The sequence below is a fragment of the Gopherus flavomarginatus genome, chromosome 1 (genome assembly GCF_025201925.1).
Source record: "Gopherus flavomarginatus isolate rGopFla2 chromosome 1, rGopFla2.mat.asm, whole genome shotgun sequence".
NCBI lineage: Eukaryota > Metazoa > Chordata > Testudines > Testudinidae > Gopherus > Gopherus flavomarginatus.
The window spans coordinates 345,067,734-345,080,681 of NC_066617.1; the positions used below are offsets into that span (position 1 = coordinate 345,067,734).

General features: G+C 41.3%; 1 protein-coding gene across 5 annotated transcripts in view; it reads right to left on the minus strand.

Annotated features, from left to right (window-relative positions):
- The window catches only part of AMOTL1 (angiomotin like 1), a 147,479-nt gene that overhangs the window by 50,426 nt on the left and 84,105 nt on the right, over positions 1–12,948 (minus strand). For all 5 annotated transcript variants that reach the window (XR_007772619.1, XM_050940752.1, XM_050940777.1 and 2 more), the window contains 2 exons: positions 4,099–4,243; positions 66–155 (listed from right to left, as the gene is read on the minus strand). Coding sequence is in view for 4 of the 5 variants with exons in the window: in XM_050940752.1 (XP_050796709.1) it covers positions 66–155; positions 4,099–4,243 (235 nt within the window). In the remaining variant the exon portion in view is untranslated. The remainder of the gene's footprint in view (positions 1–65; positions 156–4,098; positions 4,244–12,948) is intronic.

Genomic DNA, 12,948 nt, shown 5'->3' on the forward strand with positions numbered 1-12,948 from the left:
ATTAAACTCCCTCTGCCACTCCAGTTAAAAACTGTATCTTCAGAAGAGATGAATGCAGTACTCACTCTGAGAAGCATAAAAGCCCTCTGTTGCCTTATCTTCATGCCCATCAAATTCTCTGCTGGCTAGCTGCCTATTGGCAGTCTCCAGTCGGTCTGCACATAAACAGGAAATACTTTAAGTATAAATATATGTATATAAAATTATAGGCCAACAACCAAGAAAACACATGCTCACAGCATGGTATAAATAGAAGCTCAAAAAGGAGATACTAAAATGAAAGAGGCTGAGGTATATGACTGGCCCCTGGACTCTTACAGAAGAGCAATCTTTTAGTTTCTGGTTCGTAAGAAGATGTTTATTGGCTGGCAGAGTTCAGGCCTTCATAGATTTGAGAGCCCGAAGCAACATTAGATCATAGAGTTAGACTGCCTGCATAACAGACCACAGAGTTTCACCCAGTGATTCCTGTCTCAAGCCCAATGACTTGTGGTTGAGCTAGAGCAGTCTCTCTCAACCTTTTTGATACCTGGGACCAGTTTGTTGCCTTCCCCTAACTGTGTCAGGGAGATCTCAGGGACTGGCGCCAGTCCACAGACCAGTCATTGAGGAACACTGAGCTACAGCATCTCTTTGAGAAAGACTCGATTTAAAGCTGTCAAGTGAAAAAGAATCCACTACATCCCTGAGTAACGTGTTCCAATGGTTAACTGAATTCCCTGTTAAAGTGTGCCCCTTATTTCCTGTTTGAATTTGTCGAGCTTCAGGAGATGAAAGGCTGAATTTAACCGTATAGGAAATAGGAGACCTGAATGCCTGCAGCACTGTGGATCACGGTACGAAGTACTCTAATGTGGATGCTTGTGGTCTCCAGGTGAAATTCAGCTCCAGGCTGAGGGCCAGCACAAGGCCTATGCTTTAGCCCCAATTAAGAGGATGACAGGGCAATGAAATGATGCCTAAGCATTGTGCCAGCTTCTGTAGAAGGGGGAACCTCATCCTGTAAGTGCAAGGGCAATCCTGCTGTGGCTGGTAGTGCTGTACTCCACAAAGGGGACAGCCTCACTCCTGACCAGCAGCTAGTACCAGAGTAGCAACAGTGCTGCTTTGAACTGTGATTCCCCTTAAAGAGACATGTGATACCCTCCTCCACCACCACTCAGGCACTACTCATTCTACCTCCCTGAACCCCACTGTTCCATCGTCTCTAACCTTACTGCCTCTTCACTTCCATTTCTCCATCTGTAAAATGGTGACAGTCAAACTTACCAATCTCCAGCTGTGCTGAGTAAATCATGACTCCATTTTAAAAGGGCCTCCATTGGACAAGTGCACAAAGAGGAATCTGTGCACACTCAGTGGATAGTTAGGCACACAATTATACAACGTGCACATCCATTTGCACTCACAAAAGGGTGTCTACAAATGTTGCCTATTCAATGGGAAGTGCTTTGAAAATTTGGCTTTTACATGCCTGTAATGCATTTGAGACTAGGGCTGTCAAGGGATAAAAAAAATTAATCGCGATTAATCGTGGATTAACTGTTAAACAATAGAATACCATTTATTTAAATATTTTTGAATATTTTCTACATTTTCAAATATATTGATTTCAGTGACAACACAGAATACAAACTGTACAGTGTTCACTTTAAATTTATTTTTGATTACAAACATTTGCACTGTAAAAAACAAAACTAATAGTATTTTTCAATTCACCTCATACAAGTACTGTAGTGCAATCTCTTTATCGTGAAAGTTGAACTTACAAATGTAGAATTATGTACAAAAACCCTGTATTCAAAAATAAAACAATGTAAAACTTTAGAGCCTACAAGTCCACTCAGTCCTACTTCTTGTTCAGCCAGTCACTCAGATAAACAAGTTTGTTTACATTTGCACTAGATAATGCTACCCACTACTTGTTTACAATGTCACCTGAAAGTGAGAACAGGGGTTCGCATGGCACTATTGTAGCTGGCATCGCAAGATATTACGTGCCAAATGCACTAAAAATTCATATGTTCCTTCATGCTTCAACCACCACTCCAGATGACATGCCTCCATGCTAATGAAGGGTTCTGCTCGATAACAATCCAAAGCAGAGCAGACTGACATATGTTCACTTTCATCATCTGAGTCAGATGCCACAAGCAGAAGGTTGATTTTCTTTTTTGGCGGTTCAGGTTCTGTAGTTTCTGTATCGGAGTGTTGCTCTTTTAAGACTTCTGAAAGCATGCTCCACACCTCATCCCTCTCAGATTTTGGAAGGCACTTTCGATTCTTAAACCTTGGGTCCACTGCTGCAGCTATCTTTAGAAATCTCACATTGGTACCTGCTTTGCGTTTTGTCAAATCTGCAGTGAAAGTGTTCTTAAAACAAACAGCATGTGCTAGGTCATCATCCGAGACTGCTATTGTATGAAATATATGGTAGAATGCGGGTAAAACAGAGCAGGAGACATACTATTCTCCTCCAAAGAGCTGAGTCACAAATTTAACGCATTACTTCTTTAATGATGTTAGGGAAAATAAAATCCCCTCTTCTGTCATCAGGGTTTTGCAAGCCCAAGCCCTTAGCTGAACTACTTTAACTTCCCTAAAACTTGTTTACGAAGACTTACTGTCCGAAATAGGGAACTGGTCTTGGGACAAGGGGGGCCCGGGGTGCCATTGCAGCTTCATGTGGTTATAGTATAGCAATAAGTTGCTTGCCTAAAGTAACCGCAAGTAGGAAAAACAGAACAGTCAGTACAATAACAGGATGATTGTGATAGAATGCTGCTGAAGTTGCAATATGTATGCCATATAAGGAGAATTATCAATTATGTTTGCAGTGTTAGCAATGTATTTACCAAATAAGGATGTATCGCTGTGTGACGTTTTGCGAGTTTAACCTTTATAAGCTTGGTAAAATTTGTAATATGTAGAGCAGCCAGCCTCTTGCGTGGGGTCTATGCTGTCTCTCCCTGCATATATGCTCGTATGAAATAAAGGTGCCTCAGGATGTCTGATCTAAAATCAACCGTGTGGTCGATTTTCCACAACAATGAGCATCATCAGCACGGAAGCATGCCTTCAGGAATGGTGGCCGAAGCATGAAGGGGCATACGAATGTTTAGGATACCTGGCAATATCTTGCAATTCCGGCTACAAAAGTGCCATGCGAACACCTGTTCTCAATTTCAGGTGACACTGCAAATAAGAAGCCAGCAGCATCATCTCCCATAAATGTAAAAAAACTTGTTTGTCTTAGCGATTGGCTGAACAAGAAGTAGGACTGTATGAATTTGTAGGCTCTAAAGTTTTACACTGTTCTGTTTTTAAGTGCAGTTATGTAACAAAAAAAAGTCTACATTTGTAAGTTGCACTTTCATGATAAAGAGGTTGCATTATGGTACTTTTATGAGGTGAACTGAAAAATATTATTTCTTATGTTTATCATTTTTACAATGCAAATATATTTGTAATAAAAACAATAATATAAAGTAAGCACTGTATTTGTATTCTGTGTTGTAGCTGAAATCAATATATTTGAAAATGTAGAAAAACATCCAAAAATATTTAATAAATATTCTGTTGTTTAACAGTGCAATTAAAACTTTGATTAATCATTATTAATTTTTTAAATCATGATTAATTTTTTGAGTTAATCACGTGAGTTAACTGCAATTAATCGACAGTCCTATTTGAGACATATTTTATATTATATATTATATTATATTATATTATATACCTTGCTGTTGAGCTCATTATAGACAGATTAGATTTGTAGACTGGGTAGAATAACCTTTAGATGTTTACTGCAGAGTTTGTAATTTTGGTCTTCAGGTTAAATTGGTGTTTTAAGAATTAGAACAACAATCCAATGCTTAAAGTTGTCTCATGTAGTTTGCTGGGGTACTCATTTGTAACTTGGAAAATAAGAGCATTTTTATCCTTGACCAACAAATAGAACTTGATTTCTAAAGCAGCTTATCTAAAACACATGAAAATCAGTTTGTCTAAAGCCTGAGGCTGGCGATTAGGAGCTTGACAATTGAGGAATGATACAGCATGTCACTTAGGATGAAAAAATGTGTAAAGAACTTAACATACCACGGAGATCCCTGTTGAAATCATGAAGTCTCCTAATTTCTCCTTCAAGCTTGTTTCTCATAGCCTTGTCCAGAGACTCCCTCTTAGTGGTGGTCTTGACCAGGCCCTCATAGGCTTCTGAAATCCTCTGAATTTCTATTTCAAACTGAAAGGAGAGAGACCTCCCATTAAAGCAGGGCAGGAATTTATGTTATTCTGACACTCGCTTGGAGCATTTCCCAGGGGGTTTTGTGTGCTGGGGCGATGCACATTCCAAGTTTCACACAAGCATGATTCTATAATAAGAATTTGTATAGACAGATGACAAAGCTGATCCCTGTGCTTTTTGAACAACCCTATTGCACTGAGCAATCAACTTCCCACCTACTCCAAAAACATTTTGCTACAATAGCACAGGCCAATGCTCAGATATATGCTTACAAGCAAACTCAAGGGGGGGTTATGTAACATAGTAGTTTGATTTTTTTTTCATAGAATATCAGGGTTGGAATGGACCTCAGGAGGTCATCTTGTCCAACCCCCTGCTCAAAGCAGGACCAATCCCCAGGCAGATTTTTGACCCAGATACCTAAATGACCCCTCAAGGACTGAACTCACAATCCTGGGTTTAACAGGTCAATGCTCAAACCACTGAGCTATCCCTCCCCCCCAATAAAACATCTAATTACAAGGTGAAATTCAACACTATTTATATTGTTTTGTTACTTGCATGTTTTTATTAGCCAAATTGTGGCTCAAGTTGTTAATGAATATATTCCTAATTTAACTAATCGACTGCACATTATTATTCCAAAAATAGGTATCAAGTTAGTTGCAGTTCTGAACTTACCCAGCAAGGTAACGAAAGTCAGGAAGTATAATCCTTCTGCTTTACACAGAAATTATTCTTTTAAGGAAGCACTGAAGCCTCTAACAATCAAAATGTAGCAGACTGCTACCCACAATATAAACCATGATTGTTATTATAGATCCTAATTCATCAAAGTAAAATGTTCAACATATCCAATTGCAATTTTGCCTTTATATTTCCTAAATAAATAAAACATATATTTATATTTTTTCTTTTTAACCCACTTGTGTTTTAATCTAGGATTTAAAAACTGAAGAAAAACACCTTTGGGTCCTGACTTAATTGTTAAACTTATTTTATAGGCTAAACAAGGTGTAAACCCAGAACAATTAATGATGTCAAACTTCAGCTACAGAGGCCTCCTCCACTTGAAAGCTGTCCTCCGGGGGTGCTGAGGAAATATGCGCATTAGAATGGGCTGAATTTTTTCTTAAAAACGGGATTTGAAAGGCATGATTTATCACTTCCCCACTAGGGATGAATTCCAAATGCAAAACTTCGCTCTGAACACCAGATCCCAAACGTGAATGTCTTGGGTCACGTTCAGATCTCACATCAGTTTGAAGCTATTGTAATTCACTGATTTCAGTGGAGTAACTCCTGATTTATATCAGTGTAAGTGAGATCAGAATCTGGCCCCTTATCTTTCTAACACACTGTTTCCAAACACCAGTAGGTCACAGGAGAGCTCTAGGTGGTTTGCGATGGCCAAGGCTGATTAATATGTACTGACCTAGGCAAACATATACTTCTCCTGCTCTGGTGCCAAAGGGAGGGCCTGGGTGGGTGAGGAGGAGGGGGGTGAGCACAAGCCCACCCCAACTCAACCCACAGTATAAGCTCCTACCCAGCATGGCTGGGTCCAGATCCTGTTCCAGGCATTGCAGCATGGGACATGCGCTTGCAGCGCCACTCAGGTTTGGCCCCGAGGGGCAGAGGAGGCTTTATGTATTTTGCCGCCCCAAGCATGGCAGTCAGGCTGCCTTCGGCGGCACGCCTGTGGGAGGTCTGCTGCTAACGCCGATTCAGCGGCTTGCCTGCAGGAGGTCCGCCGGTCCTACGCCTTCGGCGTACCCACCACCAAATTGCCACCGAAGCCGCAGGACCGGCGGACCTCTCGCAGGTAAACCGCCGAAGGCAGCCTGACTGACACTTTCATGGCGACCAGCAGGCCGCTCCCCACGGCTTGCCACCTCAGGCATGTACTTGGAACGCTGGAGTCGCCCCTGCCAAGGAGCTGCGGCTGCGAGGTGAGTGGGGTTGGCCTCGCACTCCAACCCCCAACCCTCCTGCACCCAGGGCTTCCAGGCCAGGATTAGGATTATGGCGCTGGGATAGAGGGTGCATATATATAATGATAGGTTGCAAAAAAGGACAAAATGTAGTTGGTGGGTCATCGCAGTAAGAAGGTTGGGAACTTCTGCTTTAACGGACTGAAGCAAAAGCCAGGATTTGAACACTCTTGCACTTGGACTGTTGAAATCTAGATCCCAACCCAAACTTAGGCAAATTGCAGAGGCCTGAATGCACAATAGGAATTTGGCATGGGAACACTGAGCAGATTCATAAAGCCTGAGGTAGGCATCCAAGCTCCTATATAATAAATGGGGAAAGACAGCACTGGACTGCAACTCACAAAAACCAGCACACTAGGTGAGGAGCAGCCTAAGCTAGCCAATGGGAGATGCCAATGAGATGGGTTGTGCTAAATCCCACCCAGTCTCAGAGGTAGGTGCCTAAATCCAGGCTGTAGGGAGGCACCTTGCTCTGCTTGGGATTCTCAACTGTAAATCCTCTCTTGGTGGTAGGCACCTATGTTGTTAGTAAGGAGGAGGAGAGTGGTTAGGGTACTCACCTAGGATGTGGGAGACCCCTGGCTAAAGCCCACCTCCACCCGAAGGAGAAAGGGGATTTGAACTCATCTCTTAGGTGAGTGCTCTAACCACTGGGCTATGGGATATTCTGAATGTGGGGCTTCCTCAGTCTCTCCAGTGGAAGCTGGTGCACTGTGGCTAAATAATTAGCATCACCGAAGCAGGGAGACTGGACCCTGAGATACAGGTCTCTGCCTGTCTCTCGTTATTTGTTCCAGAAAGCGAGCACAAGCATAAAAATGACTCTATACCCTGGTGGTTAGGGCACCCAGACACCTAGAGGGAGACAACATGCACTAGCTCAGAGGCAAAGACATAGATGCCTTGGCAATTTCTACTGCCAAAACTTAGGTGCTGAATAAGTTTAGGTGCCTACAGGATTCAGCAGGAGTTTAGTACATCACAGTGGCGCCAAAATGGGGGACTTAGGGGTCTAAGACAGGATTTTAGGTACCTAACTCCTTTTGTGCATTCAGGCCAGGACAGATTTGGTATTCGAGCCATTACAGAGATAGGCTTAAGCTGTGTACTCAAATCCCTACCTGGTCCAAGGGTGCTAGGAAGGGAGTCAAAAGCAGGGTTAGGTTTGCAGTGTCACTGAATCTCGTGATAACTAGCTCCTGGAGTGCTGGGATCATGACAGGCTCTCAGCTTTCATTTAAAAATATATATATATATATAATTAAGGACCGAATCATCAGCTGGTACAAACCATCATTGCTCCAGTGAAGTAAATGGTGCTATGCTGATTTACACCAACTGAGTGTCTGGTTCTATATTTATAGACCTCATGGCTGTGGAGAAAAGCAGGAAAACAAGAATCCGAATGGCTCAAAAATCGGGAGGCAAATTAAAAGAACCCAAATTTATCATTTGTTACAATCTCATGAGATTTTAGCCAATCTCAACATATTCAGGGCCTGACTCAGGATTTTTGGACACTTGAGGTTGGCAGTTTTGGATGTGGACCCATCTCTCCTTATCATAGAGCCTATCTGGCATGAAAACTCTAGAGCTAGGGCACTCTCTGATGCTGCTTGGACTTGATGCTACCAGCTGCAGCAATGCCAAAGAAGAGGCCCAGCTACAGTAATGTATTGGCGTTGTACAAAATGTTTTCAGTGGAACTCGAATCTAGTGAAACTGGCCAGGCTTCGCATTTTGTCACAAACTCGAACTTTCATCCAGATTCCTCAAAAGGTCTGCAATTGTTTAGAGCCCCCGAGTCCTGTGATGTGTCACTTTGCAGGGCTGGGATGTGGAACGAGCCAGGAGAAACTCAGCCATTTTGACTGACTTTTGATTTCAGTTTATTTAGACCTGAAAGTGAAGGTAAAACTCTGGGGTATAAATCTATGTTAATAGAAACTAACCTGGACCTAATCCAAAGCCTAATGAAATCAATGGAAAATCTTCTATTGTCTTCAAGAGCTTTGGATCAGGCCCCAAACTCATCAAATATTTAGCTTTCATGGTCATTTAACAATTACCAGGCACTGCTAATCTCTACTCAACATTTTTAAAAGGTCATTAACAAAGCTACCTAATGTCCTTTGCTTCCTGAGTGATGCCCAATTCCGCACAACACAGACAATCCAATGGGCTTGTTGTAATGTGAGCAGCTCGCTATGATCTGAAACACTGTCCTGGTGCTACCACAGATTAGTATCCTGACTTTTTATTTTGTTTTTAAAGAGCAAGAACTCCAGAAAGCAGCATTATTTTTCAGCTAATATCATCTTTATTAGCCTCGCTCTTTAGCACAACTGAGACACACCACAGGAGCATTTCGAGCACAAGAGACCGCACGCTCAAAATAACTCTGAATAAACCTTGCCACTTTACTTTGTTGCTGAAAGAAAACCACCTTGTACAGGAAGAGAGTTTATTTTTTACTCTTTCCTGCACTAAAACTGGAGAACTTATCAGCAATCATTTACTTTCCAACTGGCAATGGGCAAACATGCTTGGATAAAATAAGACATCCCAAAGAATCTTTGTCCAAAATTCAACCCGAATCTTTACTACGGTTCAAAAATGTCTGGACAACTTTTTTTTTCCCATCTTCTGTAACCCAAATTTGGACCAAAATCTCACAAGAAAGGCTGTTTTGGACGGGATGACAATTACTAGAAATCTCAAGAGAAAGCCTGTTCTTGCAAGTTTTGCAGAATCAAACCAATGCTTCGATTAGTCGGTTTTTACTCAATAATAATACAGAACACCCTTACGTTGTCTTCCCTCTGAAGATAACATAGTGCCTTACAAAGCAGGCATAGATTTCAAAGCTAGAAGGGCCCATTATGATCATCCAGCCTGACTTCTGCCGTAACACAAGCTATGGAACTTCACTCAGCAGTTCCTGAGCCACCCCATCACTTTTGGCTGGATTAGAGCAGATCTTTTAGACAGACATCCTGTCTTAATGTAAAGACTTCAAGTGATTAATTACACTTAGTGTAAAAATCAGTGCTTATTTCTAGTTTGAATTTATCTAGCTTCAGCTCCCAGCCACTGGAGCTTGTTATGGCTTTGCTGCCAGATTAATGAGCCCTCTGCTATCAGAAATTTTCTCCCCAGGTAAGTACATATAGACCATGTTGAAACCACCTCTTAGCCTTCTATTTACCAAGCTAAACAGATTGAGCTTCTCCCAGTCTCTCATAGGAAGGCAGGTTTTCCAGACCTCAAATCATTCCTGTGTCTATTTTCTGAACCCTCTCCAATTATTCAACATCCTTTTTAAAGTACAGACACCAGAACTGGACACAGCATTCTAGTAGTGGTCGCAGCAATGCCATATACAGAGGTAATATCACTTCCATGCTCCTTCTCAACATTTCCCTGGATCACATTACTGCACTCCCCCTTAGACACCTCATCACCTTGGGACCTCATGTTATCCTGGTTATCTCCATTTTCCAGATGAGGCCCCAGGAGATGAGGTGACTTACCCATGATTACACAGGAAGTCTGTGGCAGAAGTGGAAAGAGAACCTACTTCTCCAGATTCCCAGGGCTTAGGCTTTATTCCCACAACCATTCTCCCATGTTAGTCCTTCCTGCCTAGAGGCCACCTGCTACATAATGTTCCTGTTGCAATGAAATTAATTTACTAACAAAACCAGGTAGTTTAACAACTTATTAGTGCTGATCAGTATTGTTAAGTCATATAAGTGAAGCCTTAGTTTAATGCCCTTTATCTCTTTTGATATTTTTTTGACCCAAAACACACTCCACCATGCAAGTCCCTCCACATGGTCAAGCAGCTACGACCAGAGGCAGGCTTGCTGCAGGATAAAAGGAGAGCTTCCATCAAAGCTGCTTTTGTTTAAAGTGATAAAGGGGAACACCAGTAAACCATGCTCATGTTTATCAGCAGCTCTGCAATTTCCTTTTCAACTCCCACCCTATCCCCAATCCTTTCTATCCCCAGATGGCTTCTGATACCAACCCACTCAAACAACCTACATGATGAGACGTTGATTGAAACCATGCCAACCTGATCATTAAGCTTCAAAGAGGTAACGTCATCGTCAACAACAAAGAAAGAAAGAAAAAATGAAAGCAACGAACAAGTGAGCTAAAAATGAAATATCAAAAAGATAACAGCTCTTTTAGATGTCAGAATGAGACAATGTTTCAAACAATGCCAGAATTAATCACCACCTTGTAACTCATTGCAAAATGTCTATTCAAACATGGTCTAGAATTTGACAGCACTTAGGGACAATCTGTTCATACTAACTACTAGCTGCGCTATACATATCAGGAACACAGTCTGCTTTTCAGGCCCCAGTATTTTTATTCTGTTCTGTTCTGAATGTTGGTGGAGGAAAGACTGTTCCTCATATTGCAAACATCTTTTCCCTGCTCCACCACAGACTTCCCGTGTGACCGTGGGCAAGTCACTTAGCCTCTCTGTGCTTCAGTTCCCCATCTGTAGGATGGGGATAATTACACTTCCCTACCTCACTGGGCTCTTGTGAGGATAAATACACTAAGGATTGTGAAGAGCTTTGAGATCAACTGATGAAAAGCATTATAAAAGCTAGATATTGTTATTATTATTATTAATTATTTTGCAGTGACACATTTTGCTTAGAAAAAATTACATACAGCCTTATTTCAATAATACGGAACAATTTCCAAGTCCAAAATGCATTATTTAACTAATCACAACCCTCAGGAGAAATAGGTAAACATTATTATTATTTTACAGGTGAGGAAACTAAGACACAGAAGTTAAGGCAAAAAAATTCAGATTTAAGTGCCTAAGTTAGGCACCCAAATGTGTGGCTTTATTTTTAGAGGTTCTGAACACTCACAATTCCCACCAAAGTCCAACAGGAACCTCAGGAGCCTCTGAGAGAAGGATTTGGCTCTTCTTTGTCTTTCCATCACATCAAAGCAGGTAAGAAAATAGAGCCCTTTTAAATAGCTGACCAATGAAGGCCTTGGTTCAGGGAAAGCATTTGTTCAGGTGTGTCGTAAACAGATAGTTAAGGGTTAATGCCTCTTTTACCTGTAAAGGGTTAAGAAGTTCACCTAGCCTAGCTGACACCTGACCAGAGGAATCAATGGGGGGACAGGATGTTTCAAAAGGAAGTTCCCTTTGTCTTGGTCAGTTTAAGTTTCAGTCGGGAGTGGAAAAGATCAAGGAACCAGCCTCTTACCAGAGTAGTAAGTTTTAGAAAAAAATAAATGTTTATTTTCCTTTGTGACTTTGTCTTGGTGCAATTAGAGGAATAATCAAATTGGGAATTCTTTAGTGTACTAAGTTTTGCCCAGGGGAACATCCTCTGTGTTTTGAATCTGTTGTCTGTGAGAGTAGCTGGTATGCTAATCTCTCTCAGAGGTTGTTTTTTTAATTTTACCTTTATTTTCTTTAATAAAAAGTCTTATTTTTAAGAACTTGATTGATTTTTCCTTGTGTTAGAATCCAAGAGGATTGGATCTGGACTCACCAGGAATTGGTGGGGGAAATGGCGGGGGGATGGTTAAATTCTCCTTGTGTTAAGATCCAAGGGGTTGGATCGGTGTTCACCAGGAAATCGGTGAAGAAGTCTCTCAAGACTACCCAGGGAAGGGAGTTAGTACTTGGGAGTGGTGGCAGCAAAACCAGATCTAAACTGGTAATTCAGTTTAGGGGTTCACATGCAGGTCCTCATATCTGTACTCTAAAGTCCAGAGTGGGGGTGAAACCTATGACAACATGTTTAACTTTAAGCACGTAATTAAGTTCCACGGGATTTAAGTATGTGCTTTCCTGTGTCAGGGCCTAATGCCACAAACTTCCAGAGCACCAAAAAGAGAAAGAGAATGCAATTACTAACCAGTATAGAAAGACTCTTCAATTAATACATTTTTTGTGCATCATACTCAAATATATTTTATAAAAGAAAGCAGCCTTTGTAAAATCAACATGTGGAATCTAACCTATTCAAAGAAAATTTTTTGTCCAGGGAGGCCATTCAGAGGACACCATTAAAATCTTTACAACTCTTTACACAAAATTCAGTATGGGACTGGAAGTCTGGCCTCAACTCTCGAAAATCTGGCCCATGAAGTTCAAAGTGGATATACAAAAGTCCTGTCAATTGTTCAGTGGTGTAAAATCTTCACAGCATTTTCCTTTGCACACAGGTAACATTACTATTATATTTGCAGTATTTTCTATACTTAGGGTATGTCTATACTGCAAATAAAGGTGTGTTCTTAATTTGGGCTTGCTAATCCACGTTAGATAACTCAGGTTAAAACAGCAGTAAACACATGGCAACATGGCTTTTAATTTGGGTTAGCAGCTTGAGTTAAAGCCTATAGGTGATCCTGGGATTGAACACAAGATAGGTACATAATTGTTTATGCCCTAATCTGTACAGACTCCACTTTCTAAAAACAGACCATAAGAATTCTAGGACTGAGTTAAGCAATCCACTGTTAGCCTGGACAGGAGACAGACACCAGTGCCCACTCCTTGGCAGTGGGTCTCTTTTTTATGTATCATCTTCTTGCTCGATTTTCTTCTTCTCCGTTTTCTTCTATTGTTGCTTTAGACAGTTAGCTAGACAAATAGGCACAGATGATACTAAACTGCTCAAGATAGTTAAGACCAAAGCAGAC